The 20,727-nt window shown below is 38.4% G+C and overlaps 1 protein-coding gene across 6 annotated transcripts in view; it reads left to right on the forward strand.

The window, feature by feature from the left end:
* Window positions 1-16,094, forward strand: part of fli1 (Fli-1 proto-oncogene, ETS transcription factor) — an 83,196-nt gene extending 67,102 nt beyond the window's left edge. For all 6 annotated transcript variants that reach the window (XM_060847005.1, XM_060847002.1, XM_060847003.1 and 3 more), the window contains 3 exons: window positions 290-349; window positions 1,048-1,095; window positions 13,803-16,094. In XM_060847005.1, coding sequence (XP_060702988.1) covers window positions 290-349; window positions 1,048-1,095; window positions 13,803-14,332 — 638 coding nt within the window. In that variant the 3' untranslated portion in view covers window positions 14,333-16,094. The remainder of the gene's footprint in view (window positions 1-289; window positions 350-1,047; window positions 1,096-13,802) is intronic.
* Window positions 16,095-20,727: the final 4,633 nt, after the last annotated feature.

Consider the following 20,727-nt stretch of genomic DNA (forward strand, 5'->3'; position numbering starts at 1 on the left):
TGATAAACGGTTCCTCAGTCCCTCCTCTCTTCCATAATGCCAATTCTATGACAGTCTGTTCTGAGGAAGAGACACTTGAACCAAAATGTTAATTCTTCACAGATGCTGCCAGACCTGCTGAGCTCTTCCAGAAATTTCTATTTTTGTCTCCTATTTATTGAACTGTTTTTCAGAAAAAGCGTGTTTTCTGACCACTTTCAACCTTCCTGACAAATGTTACTCATCCTCTGTTCAAAGAAGTGCTTCTATACATAATGCTTTGAATTAGTTTATGAATCTATTTTTTCAGCTTCTCCTGGAGCAACGCAAAGTGTGAATAAAAGCTCAGAACAACCTCGACCCCAACCAGGTAATAGTGAAGAGTAAAAGAAAGAGTGTGATGGCCTTGCAGAATGTTCTGTCAATGTAGCAATGGAAAGAAATGGGGAGAAGATGTAAACTAATGTAGGACACTAATTGAGTGTTCTTCCTTTATTTTCACTCTCCTTCCACATCCCTAAAAGATCTTCACCTTTCCTGGGCACTTTCCCTAAGCCTAAACTTCAACTCCAACATTTCAATCTTCATAGCACTAGCCTTGGATGGGCTGATGTATAAAGCAAGAACTTATTGCTTATATCTAAAACTGAGGAGTTGGCTGTGTGCATATGAAATCAGATTTGTTCCACACAGGGCTATAGACTGAACATATATTGGAATAGGAAACCAAATGTGTGTCTGGTGATCTGGTGTTCAAAACTTCTTGCAATCTGCTCCAAAACTGGATGAGTAAACTGACTGGGCAGTATCAGTGACTCTCTGGTGTAATTGTCATTTACCAGTCCGGTACATTTTCTGAGGTGATTGCACAACAAAGGGCAGAGGCCAGCGTGAGCTAGAGGGCGGGTCTGAAACAGAGGAAATTTGATACTTTTCTGACGCTTTCTATTTAGATAAATGCTTGTTGTAGAATTCCAACATTTGATTTGAATGTTCTTTTAATTTAAATCCATTTTTATTTAGTTTTCCATTCTGGTGAATACTGAGGAGAGTGCTTCTGTATTTCAGATCCATATCAAATTCTAGGACCCACCAGCAGCCGGTTAGCCAATCCAGGTAAGATGATGAATCGATAAAAGGGCGATTATCTGCGAAAGATATATAGAACTATGCTGGAGTGTACCAGTGCTCATTATTTGTACTGAATTAACAAAAGAAAACTGATTTGCAACGTCACCAGAAACAATGAGCAATGGACATATGTTTATTGACTTAGAGGCACAGGCTGATTAGCTGTATTTACTTTCTGCTATTTGGAACTGCTATTTATGTCAAAAAAAACATCAAAAAATTCCATAACTTGGCAAAGGAACAAAGGGACAATGATCCTCAGTATTTCTCAGTTTTTTTTTCACAATCATATGTAGAAGACATTTAGAGAAAGTGATTTTACAGATGCTTAATAGCAGAGCAACATATCTTGAAAGCTGAAAAGACATTTCGGGCTCCACTGACTGTGTTGAGTTATTATCTATTTTGCTTATAATAGCACAGGTAATGAATTATATTGTGGTGCAGCTTTTCAATGTGGCACTTTATATACATATTACTGTGCAGTATGTTACACCACATGGCAGTATGAAAGTAATATATTGTAGTGTGATGCAGTGCACTGTGTACAATCATTGAATTATTTAACACAAGAGATAACCTTTCTGCTTGTTCTGGATATTTGAAGGAGGTACTCAGTTTGTCTGATTTCCCAACTCATCCCTTCCCCTTTAATGCAATGCTTGAGGGAGTCTTCTGGATGAGATCCAGAAAGAAGTAGTCCTGTCTGCTTTCCAAAGTGCCATAAAAGATTTCACTTGTTGTTTTGAAAAATATGGGAATATCATTCCCCGATGTCCAGTCCAGTATTTGCCCCTCAAATAAAATAATCTTGTCATGATCACACTGTGGTTTATGGAATCTTGCTGCATGCAAGTTGACTGCTATGTTTCTTACATTCATGTCTACTTGGACATAATGCAATTTGGAATGTTTTGAGTTGTGAAGGGCACTATATAAATATATATCTTTCTTAGTCGCCTGCCAAATATTTCCACTTCAAATTTGCATATAATTGCTTTTGAAAGTTACTCCCACTCTTTTGGGTAACATTTCAGATCAAAACAACTTGCTATAAAAATACAACTTCTGTGCTCCATCTGAATTATTTGCCAATTATTTTAAATCTGTGCCTCATTCTGACTAAAACCTTACCTCATTATTGGTATGTTATTTAATATAGTGTAGTTTATGAATATAGTTTGTATTTTAATGTAGTTCATTAATCGCAGTGAAGTTGATCATTACGTTCCATCTCTATAACAGGAAACTCTGAGACTCACTCTCTAAACCTTTCAAAAGTTCTACCCTCCTCCTTTAAAATGCTTCTTAAAATCTACCTGTTTGACTAAACTCAAGTCTTGAGACTCACAAACAGTAAGGCTTTGAGAAAGTTCAGGCTCGTCCTGGTAAGTAGCAAGTAACATTCTACCATAAAAATACCAAGCAGAGACCAATTTCCTACAAGAGAGAATCTAACTAACTTCCCTCAATGTTCAAAGACATTATGGTTATTGAACCCTCAGTCCAAGAACCAGAATTGGATCAGCCATATAACTACTCAGTTCCACAAGAGCAGATCGGATGCTGGGAATTCTGGGAAAAATAATTCACCTCCGAGCTCTTTAAAACTTGTCCATATCCACAAGGCACACTTCAGGAGTGTGACACAATCCTCTCCACTTGCTTGGATGAATGAAACTCCAAAAACACACAAGAGGCTCTTCACATTTCAGAACAAGGCATCCTGGTAGATTAGTATCATGATCAGCACCTGAGAAATTCACTCTCTCCACCACAGTGCACTGTCCTCCATCTACAGTCTGCACTGCAGAAAGTTGCCAATGGTCTTTTGACAGCATCGTTCAAACTGACAACCTCTGTCATCTAGAAAGATAGATGCTTGTGGAAGGCCATTAGTTGTGATTTCTCCTTCAAGCAGCAGGTCATTGACTTGCAATGATTGCCATTCCTCCACTGTCACTCATTCAAAATTCTGGAATTCTTTCCTTATTGGTGCTGTGGTGTATCTACATCAGCAGCAGCTTAGGAAGTCAGCTCAACAGCACATTCCAATGGAATGGATAATTAATATCAGCCTGGATAATAATACCCATATCCAATGAACTGAAAAAGAAAAAAGAATCATGTCAGATGTGCTGGTAACACGGATTTGCTGAAAGAAAATTATCGTTTCTCTAATTTCTATGATGTTTAAGTATTGCAGTGGTAATGTCAGAAATTCAGAGCACCAATATATTGGGACATAGTTTTGGACTCTGCCATGGCAGACGAAATTTGAGTTCAATTTTTTAAAAAAATCTGGACTTAAAAACATGAATCTATTGACAACCATGTGACCCATTTGATTCACTAAAGTCCTTTCAGAGAGGAATCTCCCATCCTTGCCTAGTCCTGCCTACATATGTCTCCAAACCGAAGGCAATGCAGCTGACTCTTAGTTGTCTTCTGTAATGGCCTAATAAAGGAACTAAGGGAGGCATAATAAATGTTGTTCCAACCAGTGAAGCCTATATTCCACCAATTAATAAAAAATAACACATTTAATACTGCATATGTTATCACTCTGACTGTATTTTATTGTGTCTCACTTTATTACCATTTGGTACAATAAGTGCGATACAGAATCCATTTTTTGCAAAGTAATATCATTTGTTTCATTGTGGTGTATTTAAGGTTTTATTTATCAATTTATGGAACCCTTTCTGGCAAGGTCCAAATTGTTGACAATCTGTAATTGCTTTTGAATTGAGTGGCTATTTCTGAGGGCAGCTATGAGTCACCCATATTGATGTGGGTCTGGAGTCAACTGTAGGCCAGACCACGTAAGGATAGTAAATTTCCTGTCCAGAAGGGAATTAAGGAATTAATGAGCCAGACAAATTATTGTAAGAGTTATAATAATTGTCACCAACACCATTGCTGAAGTTATCTTTATGAGTCAGAATTATTATTGCATTTAAATATCACCAGTTTTTGTGGTCAGATTTGAGTCTATGTTCCTGGATTATTATTGTGGGTCTCTGGATGATTAGTCTCATGGCTTTGTCACTATGCTGTTGTCTCCGCCACCCCTCTTAGCTCTATTACAGTGTGGTACTGTGGTTCATTCTTCAGTTTATTACAGTACTATGCAATATGTTACTGTAGACCAGATTATTACACTATTTGATTACATCCCTGGATTTATTACAGAATGGGACTTACTTCATTCTGTGTTTGTCTTCATAGAGTGGTACAATATTTTACTGAGGTTCAGTTTGTTATTGTGAGTCAATTTATTACCATGTCATTCAAAATGTTTTTGTGGTTCAGTAAAATGTGATGAACTATATTATTGTGTGCTCGTTTATTAAATTGTGGTAAGATGCTTTATTTCGCTGATTGTCAATATTTCTTTTTAGATTAGATTAGATTAGACTTACAGTGTGGAAACAGGCCCTTCGGCCCAACAAGTCCACACCGACCCGCCGAAGCGCAACCCACCCATACCCCTACATATTACCCCTTACCTAACACTACGGGCAATTTAGCTTGGCCAATTCACCTGACCAGCACATCTTTGGACTGTGGGAGGAAACCAGAGCACCCGGAGGAAACCCACGCAGACACGGGGAGAACGTGCAAACTCCACACAGTCAGTCGCCTGAGTCGGGAATTGAACCCGGGTCTACAGGCGCTGTGAGGCAGCAGTGCTAACCACTGTGCCACCGTGCCGCCCACCAATAGCTGAGCTACACTATTTTTGTGCTGCAATTTATTGCAGTGTGATACAATGCCCTATTGTAGTTCAGTTTGTTGCAATGTAGTGTGATATTTTATTGTGGTTCAGTTTAATTCAGTATGGTAGACCAATCTGTTCAGTTGCTTAGAATCTGTTCAGTTGCTTACAATGTGTTACAGTAACTTAGGTTAGTGCCTTTGTGTGGTTCATTTTATTAAAGTTTGATACAATATTGTATTCAGTTTATCAAAGTGTGGTACTGTATCTTATTGAAAAATAACAGTCTATTATTTTTACAATATCATACATTATTAATTTTTGGTCCAACTTTCATCAATATAGTACACAACTTTATTGTATTGTTTGTTATAGTTTGGAGTTCAGTATTCCATTGTGATTTAGTTTGTTGTAATTTGCATTATTTTGTGGTTTTATTTATGAGATAATGTTTTATTATTCCATTAATTTTTGTGTGATTTAGTATTTTGTGGTGCAGTTTCTTAAATTGTCATTGCGATTATGACATGGTAAAGGAATATCAATACACAATGGTGAAATTTTCAATAGTAGTTGAGTTTATTACCTTCTGGTGAAGCATTTTGCAATTCTGTTGATTATGTGTGGCACAGTACTTCATTGTGATGTAGTTCATTACAATATGGTACAGCAGGTTATTGTGGTTCAAATCTAACAGTATACCAGTGTCCTATAATAGTTCAGCGCTTTGCAATATTTAGTATTATTCAGTTTATTTCAGGTATACAGTATGCTATTGTAGTGCAGTATATTACAGTGTCGCATGGTATTTCATTGTGTTTAATTTTATTACAAGTTGGTACAATGCACTATTGCGATTCAATTGTTACAATGTGATACAGCAGCTTTTATTTGGGTCATCTTATTATAGTATGTTACAGTATTTTAGTCTGCATCAGTTTATTGCACTGTGCTGTAGTAGATCACTTTCATTTTGCTTTTAAAACACAATTAGTTCTTTATTTCGGATTTGAGGTGTTGCAGTTTCTTTTACAGATTTTTATTTTTGATTTATGTTTATTATATTGAAGTTGAATAATTACTGCCATTTAATTTATTACTGGGTAGAATAATATTTAGTTTATTTCATTGTGGTTCAGTTTATTATGCTGTGGTGAAATATTTTAATGTGAGTAGGTTATTGCAGCTTGTTAGATTATTTTGTCATCATTTAGTTCATTACAGTGTAATACTGCATTTGTTTGGTTCATTACAAAATAGTTGCCTATTTTATCATGGTTCAGTTCATTAAAATGTGGTACAGTACTTTATTGTGCTGTTTATTGCAGTGAAATGCTGTCGTTTATTATTACAATGTGTTGCTGTATTTTTTATAGTGCAGTTTTTGCAGTGTGCTGGTGTCCTGTTGTGCTTCATTGTATTGCAGTTATTTTATTGTTCAGTTCATTACAGTGTGGTACAGTATTTATGGTAGTTAAATTTATTAATATTTATTAAAACAATACTTATTTGGTTAGTAAGTTGATTATATTGTGCTACAGTGATTTAATATGATTTATTTTTAATGCATTGCAGTTAACTATTTTAGAATGGTTTAGTTCAAGTGAGACACTATGTTATTTACTTTGTATGGTCTGGTACAATATTTCATACTGACTACATTGCAGAGTATTGTATATTAATGTGGTTCTTTTCATTAGTGTGGTTTGAGTACTTCAGTATCATCTAGCTCATTACAGTTTGAAAATATTTTATTTTGTAATTTTTTGAATTTATTGAACTTATTACTATCTAATATGGAATTTTGTGGATTAGTTTATCACAGTGTAGCTGAATATTTTGTTGTAACTCAGTTTACTACAATATTGTACAGTATTTTAGTGCAGTTCTGTGTATTACAATGCATATGTTATTGTTGTTCAGCTTGGTAGAATATTTAAATGCAGGTCAATTCATAACATTGTTTTTTCCTTAAATTTGTACTAATGTGGGATAATATTTATTTACAGCTTAGTTCATTTAGTATGATCCAAAAATTTAGCATGGTGTTTGTCTGAACCATAATGTGATCTAGTAATTTATTGTGCAGCACTTTGCATACTATACAGCAATGTGATATTTGTGGTTCAGTATCTTATAAAGTGTTATTGTATTTTAGAGTTGGTCAATTTATCAGTACGGATTGCAGTATTTTAAATATGTGCAGAGTCACACCTACAGTGTTAGACAGGATAAAAATTGTAACTGTATGTAACCTCACTCACTGGTCTAGAAATATGCAGGAAACTGAATAAAAGCCATATTACTTAAATAAAAATTAATTGGATAATTTCTTGCTGACGTTGTTTTGGAAACAAGTTCAGGGGATCACTCTTGCCCTGTTTAATGTCATGCAGTACTCAAGCTCCATCTTCACCAGACACAGGTATTGCCCTTTCTTGAAGGAAATTAACATTTTTTTTGCCAGAACTGACTGGCTTTTTTTTATAGGTGCATCACTCTCCAAAAAAAGTCTACTCCTTATATCTATCCAATGTCTAGACTTAAATGGTGGAGGATTGTGACCCAATTGTTTGTTATAACCTTTAGCAACTCAGCGTAAATATAACTTAGTGTTTCATGATCTAATGAATCTCTTTCAAATTAACTCTTCTTTCAAGTGGACAGTTCAAACCATACAGGATTGTGACTCTGTTATCTATTATAAACTGAAGCAAGTTAAATCAAGTGTAACATACTAGGTTGCCATCTTATGTTTCTCTTTTAAAGCACCTTTCAAGGTGACAGTTCCAGCCCTGGGTCCATCTTGATAGCAAGATTTTTCAAACTGTCAATCTGATTCATCCTTTAATCTCCTTGACATTTTTTCACTAAACCTGAATATCACACATCATATGTGGACTCAAAACTAGACAGAGTGGCTGGCATTTTGTTAGCTGACAGGCATCTTGCTCACTGACTTGAGAGCAAGTGGAAGGTCACCACTTGGCAGTCGAGGTATTAATTGACTGCTGTCCGTCTTTCCTTTGATCAAGGACTTGGGTGATAGGTATCCCACCCACTGAGAGCTACTTGACAATCAAAGGCTTGCTGTTCTTCATTGGATGGAGCCAGGGGAAGCATCGGCTGTTAAGGATGGACGTAATAGGTCAGAGGGTAGGGTGGAGCGAATAGTTAGGAAGGGAGATTGGCAGGTAGGACAGGTCATGAGGACAGTGCTGAACTGGAAGGTTGGAACTGGGGTAAAGTGTAGCGAGGGGAAATGAGGAAACTGGTGGAGTCCACATTGATGCCCTGTGGTTGAAGTGTTCTGAGGCGGAAGATGAGGTGTTCTTCCTCCAGGTGTCGGGTGGTGAGGGAGTGGCGGTGGAGGAGGCCCAGGACCTGCATGTCCTCGGCAGAGTGGGAGGGGGAGTTGAAATGTTGGGCCACAGGGCGGTGGGGTTGACTGGTGCGGGTGTCCCAGAGATGTTCCCTGAAGTGTTCTGCAAGGAGGCGTCCAGTCTCCCCAGTGTAGAAGAAACCGCACTGAAGCAACGGATACAATAAATTACATTGGTGGATGTGCAGGTAAAACTTTGAGAAAGGCTCCTTTGGGTGAGGGAGGAGATGTGGGCACAGGTTTTGCAATTCCTGTAGTGGCAGGGGAGGGTGCCAGGAGGGGAGGGTGATTTGTTGGGGGGGCATGGATCTGACCAAGAACATCACATCTCCCCAGTGCTCAGGATCACAGAAAGACCCAAAGTCAGAGATGAGTGAAGATGGGATTGATGTCAGAAGCAAGGGGAAGGGTAAGAGCTAGATTACAGGTGATAGCCTCTAATATCAAAAATCTTCATTCTTATTCCAAACTGCACCAAAAGCCATAGTCAAGGATATGTGACAGAAATTCCCTTTTATTGTAGTCATGAAGGCATCGTACAATATCTTTCTCAATTTAAATAGTCAGCTTTTGCCTCCTGCATGATTCCATTAAATATCTTCCCTAATACTGACATCCAATTAATGGGCCTATAGTTAATTAAATACATTTTATCTCTTTCTATTAACAAGTGTGGACAACATTAATCATCTTCCAATCTAAAAGCCACATTCCATTGTGCTATTAAAGATTACACGGCACTTACCTTACTTCCATGAGGAGTGGATATCCTTTAGCCAGTTATCCCATCTATAGTGAATTTCCTAATTTTATGACAATGTGGTGCATTGTTTTAGAGTTGTTCACTTTATTACTGCAGACACATTAATGTGATTCATTCTATCATTGTGTAATACAATTTATTATGTGGGTTAGTTTAGAACAGTGTGCAAAAAATCCAATAATTTTTAAAATTTAGTTCAGTATGTTCATTTGAGTACTGCAGTTTATCACAATATTTTCCAGGTTTTACTTTATTGTGGTGTGGTTCCACAATTTGGCTCAGTTTGTCATAGAATAGTATGGTATGTTATTTGTTACACTTCAATGTTGAAAATGTTTCAAATGAAGTTGTTTATTATTGTTTGGTGCCGTGTTTTATTATAGTGTTCAGTTTATCAGAAAGGTGAAAGTTTATTGTTCAGTTTTTCCAGTTTGCTACAATATATTAATCTGTTTCAGTTTTTCCAGTGTGGTATAGTATTTTTGTGGGCTACAGCATTTTAGCAAAGTGCTTTTTATCATAATGTGAGACAATCTCTAATGTTATTACTATATGGTACATTAATTTAGAAAGGTTCAGTTCAACATAATGTGCTCTATCATTTTAACATGATGCAGTTTATCACTGAACAGTTCAGTATGTCAATCTGTTTTATACACTTAAAGTGTGAGAACAGAGGAGCTTCTTGTCAAAAGGAAGAAGGCAGCTTACGTAAGGTGGAGGAAGCAAGGATCTAGCACAGCTTTAGAGGATAACAGGCTAGCGAGAAAGGAACTCAGAATTGGACTGAGGAGAGCCAGGAGGGGGCATGAAATAGGGTTGGCAATAAGGCTTAGGGAGAACCCAGAGGCATTTTACTCATACGTGAGGAATAAGAGAAGGTAGGGCCGATCAGGGATAGTGTAGGGAACTTGTGCGTGGTGTCTGAGCAGATAGGGGAAGCCCTAAATAAGTTGTTTGCTTCAGTTTTCATCAAGGAAAGGGAACTTGTTGTAAATGAAACTTAGAGGAGCTGGGATACAGTCTTGACCAGATCAAGACTGATGAAGTTGATGTGCGAGAAATTTTGGAAATATTAAAATTGCTAAGTCCCCAGGGCCAGACCAGATTTATCCAAGGCTGCTCTGGGAAGCAACAAAGGAGGTTGCTAAGCCGCTGGTGAGGATATTTGCCTGCTCACTCTCCACAGGAGTCGTACCGGGGGATTGGAAGGAGGCAAATGTTGTTCCTCTTTTCAAGAAGGGTAATAAGGAAATCCCTGGCAATTACAGATCAGTCAGTCTTACGTCTGTGATCAGCAAAATTTTGGAAAAAATTCTGAGGGATAGGATTCATGACTATTTGACAAAGCATAGTGTGATTAAAGACAGTCAGCATAGCTTTGTGAGGGGAAGGTCATGCCTCACAAATCTTATTGAGTTCTTTGAGGAGGTATCAAGGCAGGTCGATGATAGTCGAGCAGTGGATGTGGTGTATATGGACTTCAGCAAGGCATTTAATAGGGTTCCCCATGGTAGGCTCATTCATAAAATTAGGAAGTATGGGATACAGGGAGATTTGGCAATCTGGATTCAGAATTGGCTGGCAGACAGAAGGCAGAGAGTGGTTATAGATGGAAAGTATTCTGCCTGGAGGTCAGTGTTGAATGGGATCCCGCAGGGCTCTGTTCTTGGGCCTCTGCTCTTTGTAGCTTTTATAAACTACTTGGATGAGGAGGTTGAGGGGTGGGTTAGTAAATTTGCAGATGATACAAAGGTCGGAGGTGTCGTCGATAGTATCGAGGGCTACTGCAGGCTGCAGTATGACATAGACAGGATGCAGGGCTGGGCTGAGAAATGGCAGATGGAGTTCAACCTGGATAAATGCGAAGTGATGCATTTTGGAAGTTTGAACTCAAATGCTGAATATAGGATTAAAGACAGGATTCTTGGCAGTGTGGAGGAACAGAGGGATCTGAATGTGCAAGTACATAGATCCTTCAAAGTTGCCACCCAGTTCGATAGGGTTGTAAAGAAAGCATATGGTGTTTTGGGTTTCATTAATGGGGGAGGGGGGGGGGTGTCAAGTTTAAGAGCCATGAGGTTTTGCTGCAGCTCTACAAGTCCCTGGTGAGACCACACTTGGAATATTGGGTCCAGTTCTGGTCGCCCTACTATAGGAAAGATACAGAGTCTTTGGAGAGGGTGCAAAGAAGGTTTACCAGGATGCTGCCTGGACTGGAGGGGTTGCCTTATGAAGAAAGATTGAATAAGCTCGGACTTTTCTCTCTGGAGAGAAGGAGGAAGAGAGGAGACCTGATCGAGGTGTACAAAATAATGAGTGGAATAGATACAATCAATAACCAGAGACATTTCCCCAGGGCAGGATTGACTGGTACGAGAAGTCATAGTTTTAAGATATTAGGAGGAAGGTATAAAGGAGACACCAGAGGTAGGTTCTTTAAGCAGAAAGTTGTGAATGCATGGAATGCGTTGCCAGCTGTGGTGGTGGAAGTAGAGTCATTGGGGACATTTAAGCGACTGCCGGACATGCACATGGATAGCAGTGAGTTGAGGGGTGCGTAGGTTAAGTTACTATATTTGACATTAGGATTAAATCTCGGCACAACATTGTGGGCCAAAGGATCTGTTCTGTGCTATACTTGTCTATGTTCTATGTTCTATATTATGTTTCAGCACTGTTCAGTTTTTCACAATATGCTGCATTGTTGGGATGCTTCGGTTTGTTGATGTGTAGAACCAACATTTCTTTCCATCTGTCACTAGATGCCACAAATAGGCAAAATGACAGTGATGTTGCTGACAGGGTGCACAGCACGTTAATGCATTCAAGTTTACCTTATTCAATAGGTAATTCCAAAATTGCACAAGTGACACAAAAACACCTTCCTATGACCTCACTCATTGGTCACATCAGTACCTCCATTATTCCAAGGAATTCTCCTTATAATTCAAATCACCTTGCTATTTTTTATTGCTACATAGTTACATGGTTGTTGGTCTTTTGATTTTTTTTAGAGTTTCCTTTCAGAATCTGCTAAAAAAGATAGACTTCCAGAAGATGTCATTGTTTGTACATGTACTTTGCCTGCTCTGAGGTGGAATTATGAATGTTGCTCGTATGTCCAGCTTTTCAGTTTCAACAGAATTTACGGTAGCCAAGTCAGCAGCTGACCCAGATTGACGTCAGAACTAATAAACACTTTAGATTCTTCAGACACAGCTCTTGACTGACACATCCACTGATAGATTTGACTCTGTTGTCAGCAACCAAATGACCTCCTGTGTTGTCATAATTCTGTGAATTACAAAACCATTGCCGACCCCATGTTATACCAATAATTATTTCTTCCAGTCAATTCATCAAATCATTGACAGTTGAATGTAGATATTTAATATATTTGCACTCAGGATATTACTATAGAGAAGTTCTGTTCTGACATAGCAGAAAACTGTGAATAGTAGATTAGGAAGACAATATCATAAGACATAGCAGCAGAAGGAGGCCATTCTAGCCATTGAGTCTTCTTCACAATTTGATGAGATTATAGCTGACCTGATAACCCACGACTCCACTTTCCTGCCTTTTACCCATAACCCTCAGTTCCTTTACTGATTGGTAAGCTGTCTATCTCAGCCTTGAATGTGCTTGAATGATCCAGCCTCAACAGCATTCTGTTGTGAAGAATTCCCCAGATTTGCAACTCTCTGAGAAAAGAAATTTCTCTTCATCTGTGTTTTGAATGTGTGACCCCTTTATTCTGAGATAATGGCCTCTATTGTAGATTCTGCCACAAGGGAAACAACCCTTCTGCATATACCCTGTCAAGCCCCCTGAGAATCTTAACATATTTCAATAAGATCATCTCTCATTCTTTTATAGTAAAATGAGTACAGGCCTGGATCTACTCAACCTCTCCCCAGCTCTGTCCTCTGTGTATAGGAATTGGGAAAACATGTTGAGGTTGTACAGGACATTGTTGAGGCCTCTTCTGGAGTATGGTGTCCAGTTCCGGTCACCCTGTTATAGGAAAGATATTATAAAGCTGGACAGTGTTTAGAAAAGGTTTACAAGGATATTGCCAATTATGTAAGGTTTGACTTATAAAGATGGACTGGATAGGCTGAGTCTTTTTTTACTGGAGATTTTGAGGCTGAGAGGTGGCCTTATAGGAGTTTATAAAATCATGAGGAATTTCAATAGGGTTAATGGTAAGTGCCTTTTTCCTTGGATGGTGGACTTCAGGAATAGGAGGCACATTTTTAAGGTGAGAGGAGAGAGATTTTAAAAAGACATGAGGGGAAAACCTTTTACAAAGAGGGTGGTTTATATGTAGAATGAACTTCCTGAGGAAGTGGTGGATGTGGATACAATTACAACAAGACATTTGCGTAAGTACGTGAATAAGAAAGGTTTTGGGGGAAATAAGGGCCAGGAGCAGGCAGGTGGGATTAGTTTAGTTTGGAATTATGGTCAACATGGGCTGGTTTGCCTGAAGGGTCTGTTTCCATGCTGTATGACTCTACGACCCTATAAGACAATCCCTCTATGCCTGATATCAGCCAAGTGGACCATCATTAGACTGTGATCAGGATCCCAAACTGGTCTCTGCTGGTTTACCCTAACATACCTTGAGTGTTAGCAGTGGGAATATAGCAGCTCTAAGTAGCAATTTTGTAAGGCTCAATTCAACTGTTGGTTGTAACTTATAGAATCAAAGTTTTGATTGATGTCCATATTTTAAATGTTGCAAAGTGTGAATTTGCTGTTTGCATATTATCACTGAGTGGCAAAAGCCTTACCCCAAAACTTTCATTTTCTTTCAGGAAGTGGACAAATACAACTTTGGCAGTTCCTCCTCGAGTTGTTGTCTGACAGTTCCAATGCCAACTGCATCACTTGGGAGGGAACCAATGGCGAGTTTAAAATGACAGATCCAGATGAAGTGGCGCGGCGCTGGGGAGAGAGGAAAAGCAAACCGAACATGAACTATGACAAGCTGAGCAGAGCTCTGCGCTATTATTACGACAAAAACATCATGACCAAAGTTCATGGCAAACGTTATGCATACAAATTTGACTTCCATGGCATTGCACAGGCTCTCCAACCACATCCAACAGAGTCTTCTATGTATAAGTATCCTTCAGACCTATCCTACATGTCCGCTTATCATGCACATCCACAGAAGATGAACTTTGTATCCCCTCATCCCACCTCTATGCCAGTGACGTCTTCTAGCTTCTTTGGAGCAACCTCACCATACTGGAGTTCTCCTACGGCGGGCATTTACCCCAATCCAAATGTGCCCCGTCATCCTAACACACATGTTCCCTCTCACTTGGGCAGCTATTACTAGCATTAACCTTTATTTCTCCTTGCTTGGAAACTTAAGTGAATCCATACCCAATATTGGAACTCTTGGGATCATGGAACTTCATTTGTCCTTGGAACATTAATATGTGCCAGAACTGTTACTAAACTGGATTGATGTCCATTCCTGAATCATTAGCTAGCTATGGACATTTTGCCACCTCTAAAGTCTCCAAACAGTAAGCTGTTGTCTCAAAGTGAACATTGACCAAGTGAACACATTGTAATAGTTTTGTACATCAGCAGATTTGTAACCATTTTGACCAACTAACAATGATCTTCCATGAAGCAAGAGCAAATATTAGACATTTGCAACAATTAAGAGCTTGTAATTAATTATTGGCATTTGCCAGTTACAGATGTTGTTCCTTTGATCATCATTTAGCAACACTGGATTACTAAGCAGTCCTACAATGTATCCGCAGTGTAAAGTAACTGTGGATCTACCAACAAATTTCCAGTTGGAAGACCAGTTGTGGGCATTTGACTAGTTTCAGGACTACTGGAACTGAACTTACTCCCAGCTTCTATTTTACTGATGATGCTTTTTTCCAGAAAGGACATCTGTTGAACAGGGATGTCTCCTCAATGAAATGAACTGAAAGAAAAGGCACATCTGTTGGAACATCTAACCTGACAAACAGTGTTAACAAGTGAAGAACATTGCTACAAAGAGCTGTGTTTTGTCCTTAGGAATGCTAAAGAAAATTTGATTACACAAGATACGCGAACGCTGTGCGTTTGTAAGAATTCAATGTTGGATCAACCACGCATCCTCGTATAAAGCAAGTTACTGTATAAATTATGCAGAAAATGACAAATCCTTTAAGTTACAGTATTACACGAGTTGACCTCGGTCACAGATGCAGTTTTACTATCAAATCCATTTTGACAAAATATAGTCATTTTGTAGCCTGTAGACCTTCTATCTGTACATTTGGCTCTGCCTTTTTACTGAGTAAAGGGACACATAGGGTAGTAATTGTTGAGAAAACTTTATTCCTATAAAGTGTTACTAATGACAAAAGCACTGATACAGCTATTTTCTATAAGATGCGAATGGCTGGAAGCAATTTATTCCCTAGTTCTTAGAGCTTTTGGACTTTTAAAATATAGCATTATTAAATAATCACCGACGCGATTTTCCCATTAAAATGGGACATCGTCTACTATATATGCAAATAGTTCTTGATGATGATGATTATGTAACTTTACAATTAATCCCTTGCAGCATATTAAGTATTAAACCAAAACACTTATACAAGGGCTACTTCTGACTTAAAATTAACTGCCATGAACTATTTCCTCAGACAGATGTTTCTGTTATTACATGCATGCATTTTTACATGAAAAAGAACTGTGTACTATCGAAGAAATGGCATGTGTAACAGTTTCTTACACTATGTAAAATGTTTAATAAACAGTGGCAATAGGGAGTGCCTTAACAAATCCCTCTCACTGACAGCAACTTGTTACTGATGTAACCCAAATTCCAATTCTAAAGTGTGAAGAGTTTAGAGCACCTCATTTTCCTGTTCCTGTTGTACTCATTCTCTCTCACCATTTTTTTCAAATTTTCCAACACTGCACCCAAAACCTAAACCTATGCTAATTTGAATAGACAAGGCACCAACATTAGTCAAAGGATTAAAAGCTAATTTACAAGTTGAATGTCTGTATATACCTTGTATTGCAAAAGGGTAAGTTGAACAAACTATGCTATAAAAGGCAATTAATGCATATAAACCTGTTTCTGTGATATTGTAAGAAACAGATTAATATCTGTTCAAAGAACACAGATTGCAATTTATTTGAAAGCAATAGCTGCTGTTATAAACCATTTTGATGTTGATATCTCGACAACTTGCATTTAATACACTGAAATATCGCAACGCATTGAACAGGAGCCTAATCCTATTTTTTTTTAAAATTGATACTGAGCCAAAGAAAGAATTATTAGGACAGCTTGCATGGGGTAGTATTACAGAGAGACATAAAGTGGGAAAGAAAGTTAGAGAGGCAGAGAGGTTCAGAAAGAGAAGTTCAGTGTTGATGGCCTATGCAGCTAGAAGTATAGTGGCTATTGGCATGGCCAGCATAGATCAGATTTGGAGGAAGTCAGTGGTCTTGGAATTTTGGATTCCCAACCCAGGGAAAGTGAGAAATTCTCAGACAGGGCAGTCATGATGAAGCTTTAGAGAACCTCCACTGGTACACTGTCACTTAATTCTGGGCACTGCAGGACTTGAAAGCATTTTAAAGAATGTGTAAAACATGGTAAGATTAGTTCCAGAAATGGGAGACTGCATTTTTATGAATGGATTGGAGAATCCAGGGTCTAGGGCTAGAGAAGATTTCTGAGTTGGGGGAATAGAGTATGTAGACAGATTCAACATATATTCTCAGTTCCACTTGTTGTACCTTGTTTTCTGTCTGTACCTTTTCTTTTTCACAGCTTTACCGAACTTGAGTGCTTTCCAGATATGGAGACATAGCTATCTAGACATTCAGAGCTATAATGTATACATTGATAAAACAATAAGCTCATTGTTAAACAAGGGTTTCTTCTATATCAGGGTAAAAAATGAGGTCTGCAGATGCTGGAGATCACAGTTGAAAATGTGTTGCTGGTTAAAGCACAGCAGGTTAGGCAGCATCCAAGGAATAGGAAATTCGAATTTTCGGGCATAAGCCCTTCATCAGGAATGATGAAGGGCTTATGCCCGAAACGTCGAATTTCCTATTCCTTGGATGCTGCCTAACCTGCTGTGCTTTAACCAGCAACACATTTTCAACTTTCTTCTATATTAGTTCACCCTTTTTTGTTTTCAATGTTTTGGTTCATTCCTTCAACCTACAACTGGGGGAATGTGAGAAATTCTCGGACAGGCAGTCATGATGAAGTTTTAGAGAATCTCCACTGGTACACTGTCTCTTAATTCTGGGCACTGCAGGACTTAAAAGCATTTTAAAGAATGTGTAAAACATGGTGAGATTAGTTCCAGGGATGACAGACAGCAGTTTCATGAATGGATTGGAGAATCCAGGGTTGGTTCTGCTCAAAATACAGAAGACTGAGACAAGATTTGATAAATGTGTTGAATGTCATGAAAAACTATTACGAAATAATATGGATGGATATGAACCATTCACATTGATAAAGGGGTTGAGAGCCAGAGAAAAGTAATCTAAGGTGGTTGGAAAATGGCAGTGACATGGGAAAGCTATTTTACACAAGACTGGTTAGGATTTGGAATGCACAGTAGAGGAGTTGAATTCAACAGTGGCTTTTGAATAGAATTAGATAAACATGAAAAGAGAAATCATTTGCAGTGTTACTGGGAAAGGACATGGGAATGGGGTGAACTGAATCACTCTTACAGAGAGATAGGAAGGACTGCAAAGGCGCATGTGGTGCTGTCATTACGATTCTAGAAATCACTGCCATATTGGATACAGAAGTACGATGTGTAGCCTTAGGAGGAGAAGGAATGGAAGTAGAATGGTTTCATACTTAATCTGCCCTCAATCCCCAACCAGGGGAATGGTGAGACAAAATGATTACAAATAAACCAGCCCAGATTTAAATTATATTTTACAGACTTGTCCTTAGTCCCAGAAGAAATAAGTGCAACTCATGAAGATTAGGACAAGCAATTAAGCCACTGAAGAAAGATCACCTAGAGTGGGTTCCTGTCTATTATCTCTCACTTTTGTAAGATAACAAACTTTGAACCCTGTCTGCTCACTTTGACCACCCGGGTTCTGCAAACGGGGATTTTATGAACAAAGAACCAGAATACTCTTTTCTTCAAAAAAAATGTCGTTGTGGTATTCCAACATGAGGAATAAGAGGAGAACTCAGGCGACTGACTGTGTGGAGTTTGCACGTTCTCCCCGTGTCTGCGTGGGTTTCCTCCAGGTGCTCCGGTTTCCTCCCACAGTCACAAAGATGTGCGGGTCAGGTGAATTGGCCAAGCTAAATTGCCCGTAGTGTTAGGTAAGGGGTAAATGTAGGGGTATGGGTGGGTTGCGCTTCGGCGGGTCGGTGTGGACTTGTTGGGCCGAAGGGCCTGTTTCCACACTGTAAGTCTAGTCTAATCTAATCTAAACTATTAGACACCTCCTCAGAAGATTATAACAAAACATAAATTCATCCAAAATTCTTATTGTTGATTGTCACCCAGGAAACCACTGCTAGGAATATGTGTGGACATGAGTTCAGGTCAGGATCAGGTTTGCCTGTGATAGGTCCATTGCTGATTAGTTTCTAATTCTCATTGCTTGGGTTTACACCAGAAACATACTCATTTGGGTAAGTCACAAAAATGAGATACTGAATGCAGCTTGACTGTGCATAGGGCATGGCATGACAAAGCCAAAATGAAACAGGAATTTGGATGAAAATAGATCTAAAATGGGGGGAGGATGGCAAAGAGTTAAATGAAAATGGAGTAATCAGGTAACTTTAAAAGTAAATAGTGCACATGTGGACTAAAAATAGGATTGAAATACCCAAGCCTGAGACCAAAACACCTGAAGGTGTCTCAATTCTCATTGACTGTTCATTCATGATGAATATTTAACTTTTCTTTTTAATGTTGATTTAAAGGGAACTTCTCAGTTTTAATTTCAGTATCAAAATGCAGAAAATCAGCATGAGAAAAGTTGAATAAAAAGTAAAAGTATAAAAGTATGAAAAGTTCTCTTTTTATTTTGAAATGCAAGATATCAAGCAGGTGGGGAACAAGGCATGGTTCCTGTAAGGTTATAATCCACAATTCACAGATCCAAGTGAATGATATAACTGAAAGTGCCTGACAGGATCAGAGCAATCACCAGGCTTGCACCTTTCCATTAAACTGTGGTTTGATGCATCATTCACAGTGAACAAGACAACAAATCCATTCATCAATTTACAAAACAAAACATGTTCCATAAATGTCAGTTTCTAGTTTCCTTTATAAAACACGTCAAATATTTGCAAGATATAAAATCATCTCACCTATTCATAACCATACCTACCATTTGAGTATTGACTCATTCCTTTCTTGATCCTGAAGGTTAGATTTTTCTCTTCCCTTATCAAAAAAAGAAATTAAGTAACTATTTCCATTTCGGAGGATGGGTCACTAGACTTGAAATATTAACTCTGTTATATCTCAACTGATGCTGCCAGACCTGCTGAGTTTCTCAAGCAATGTTTGTTTTTGCTTCAGATCTCCAGCATGCACAGTCCTTGTTTCATTTTAGGAGTAGCTATTTAATGCCTGTGATTTCTTGCGTTTGAGTGCCCTATCAAATACATTTTGTTTGTTATGTATTTAAAAAATTATTTGCTACACCAAGACATTCTTAGTAACCTTCCATTCAATATTATTTTTAGGCATTGTTCCTATTTCAACTTGCTTCAGCCTGTCTTTGAGATTGATCCCAGATGAACATATGGATGAGGAGCAGAAATGAAACAGTCACTTAACTTCTCAAAGCTGTACTGATAATTATTTAAAAAAAAGGGGCTGATCAATCCCCTGCCTATATTTTGAGACCCAACTATTTATTCACATTCTGATTTATTTCATTCTGTTACGTCGGAAAGATCTTTGTTCTTTATTCTGTTTTCTTTTGACCAAACATTAATTTTGGTTGTTGCATTACCGAGCACCTTTTCAACTAGTTTCTTATGGTCTCATGGTGGTCATGCGGCCCAATGGACTTCAGTGTGGTTTATGGTGTTATCAGAAGATTGGTGCTGCAATTAATTTGAGTATAAAAGTTGGCAAGTCATGTTAGAGCTCCTCCACATTTGGAGCATTATGTACAGTTCTGGTCACCATACTATAAGAAGAATGTGGAGGCTTTGAAATGGGTGCCAAAGAGGTTGCTATAGACGCGACTGAACCCCCTCAAAACATTTCAAGAGGTAAACCTAGACTCTTATTTTTAACATTTTAAAGGCAGATGTGAAGTGGATATTCCAGGAGTGATATAACTAGTTAAACCACTTGGCTTTAAGCAAAACAGAATTGATATAGACACTACAGTTGAAACACGAACACAAGGAAACAGAATTTAGAAGAACATAGTTATTTGAAAACTCAACTGACTCGATATAGCAACTTAACTAAAGAGCTGTTCCAATTCCCATAGCATCCCAGAAGCACACTCGTTGCCAAAAGGTCAATTCAAACTCCAGTTTTACAGGCACGAGGAAACAACTTCCAAAGAGATTTCAGAGAGAAAGCCAGTCAGGAACCGTCTGCTGAAGCTTGGAATCTTTCTGCACAACAGCACTTTCTCTGCTACTACAAAAGCGGCACGGTGGCACAGTGGTTAGCACTGCTGCCTCACAGCGCCTGTAGACCCGGGTTCAATTCCTGA

The sequence above is a fragment of the Hemiscyllium ocellatum genome, chromosome 29 (assembly GCF_020745735.1).
Source record: "Hemiscyllium ocellatum isolate sHemOce1 chromosome 29, sHemOce1.pat.X.cur, whole genome shotgun sequence".
NCBI classification, from domain to species: Eukaryota; Metazoa; Chordata; class Chondrichthyes; order Orectolobiformes; family Hemiscylliidae; genus Hemiscyllium; species Hemiscyllium ocellatum.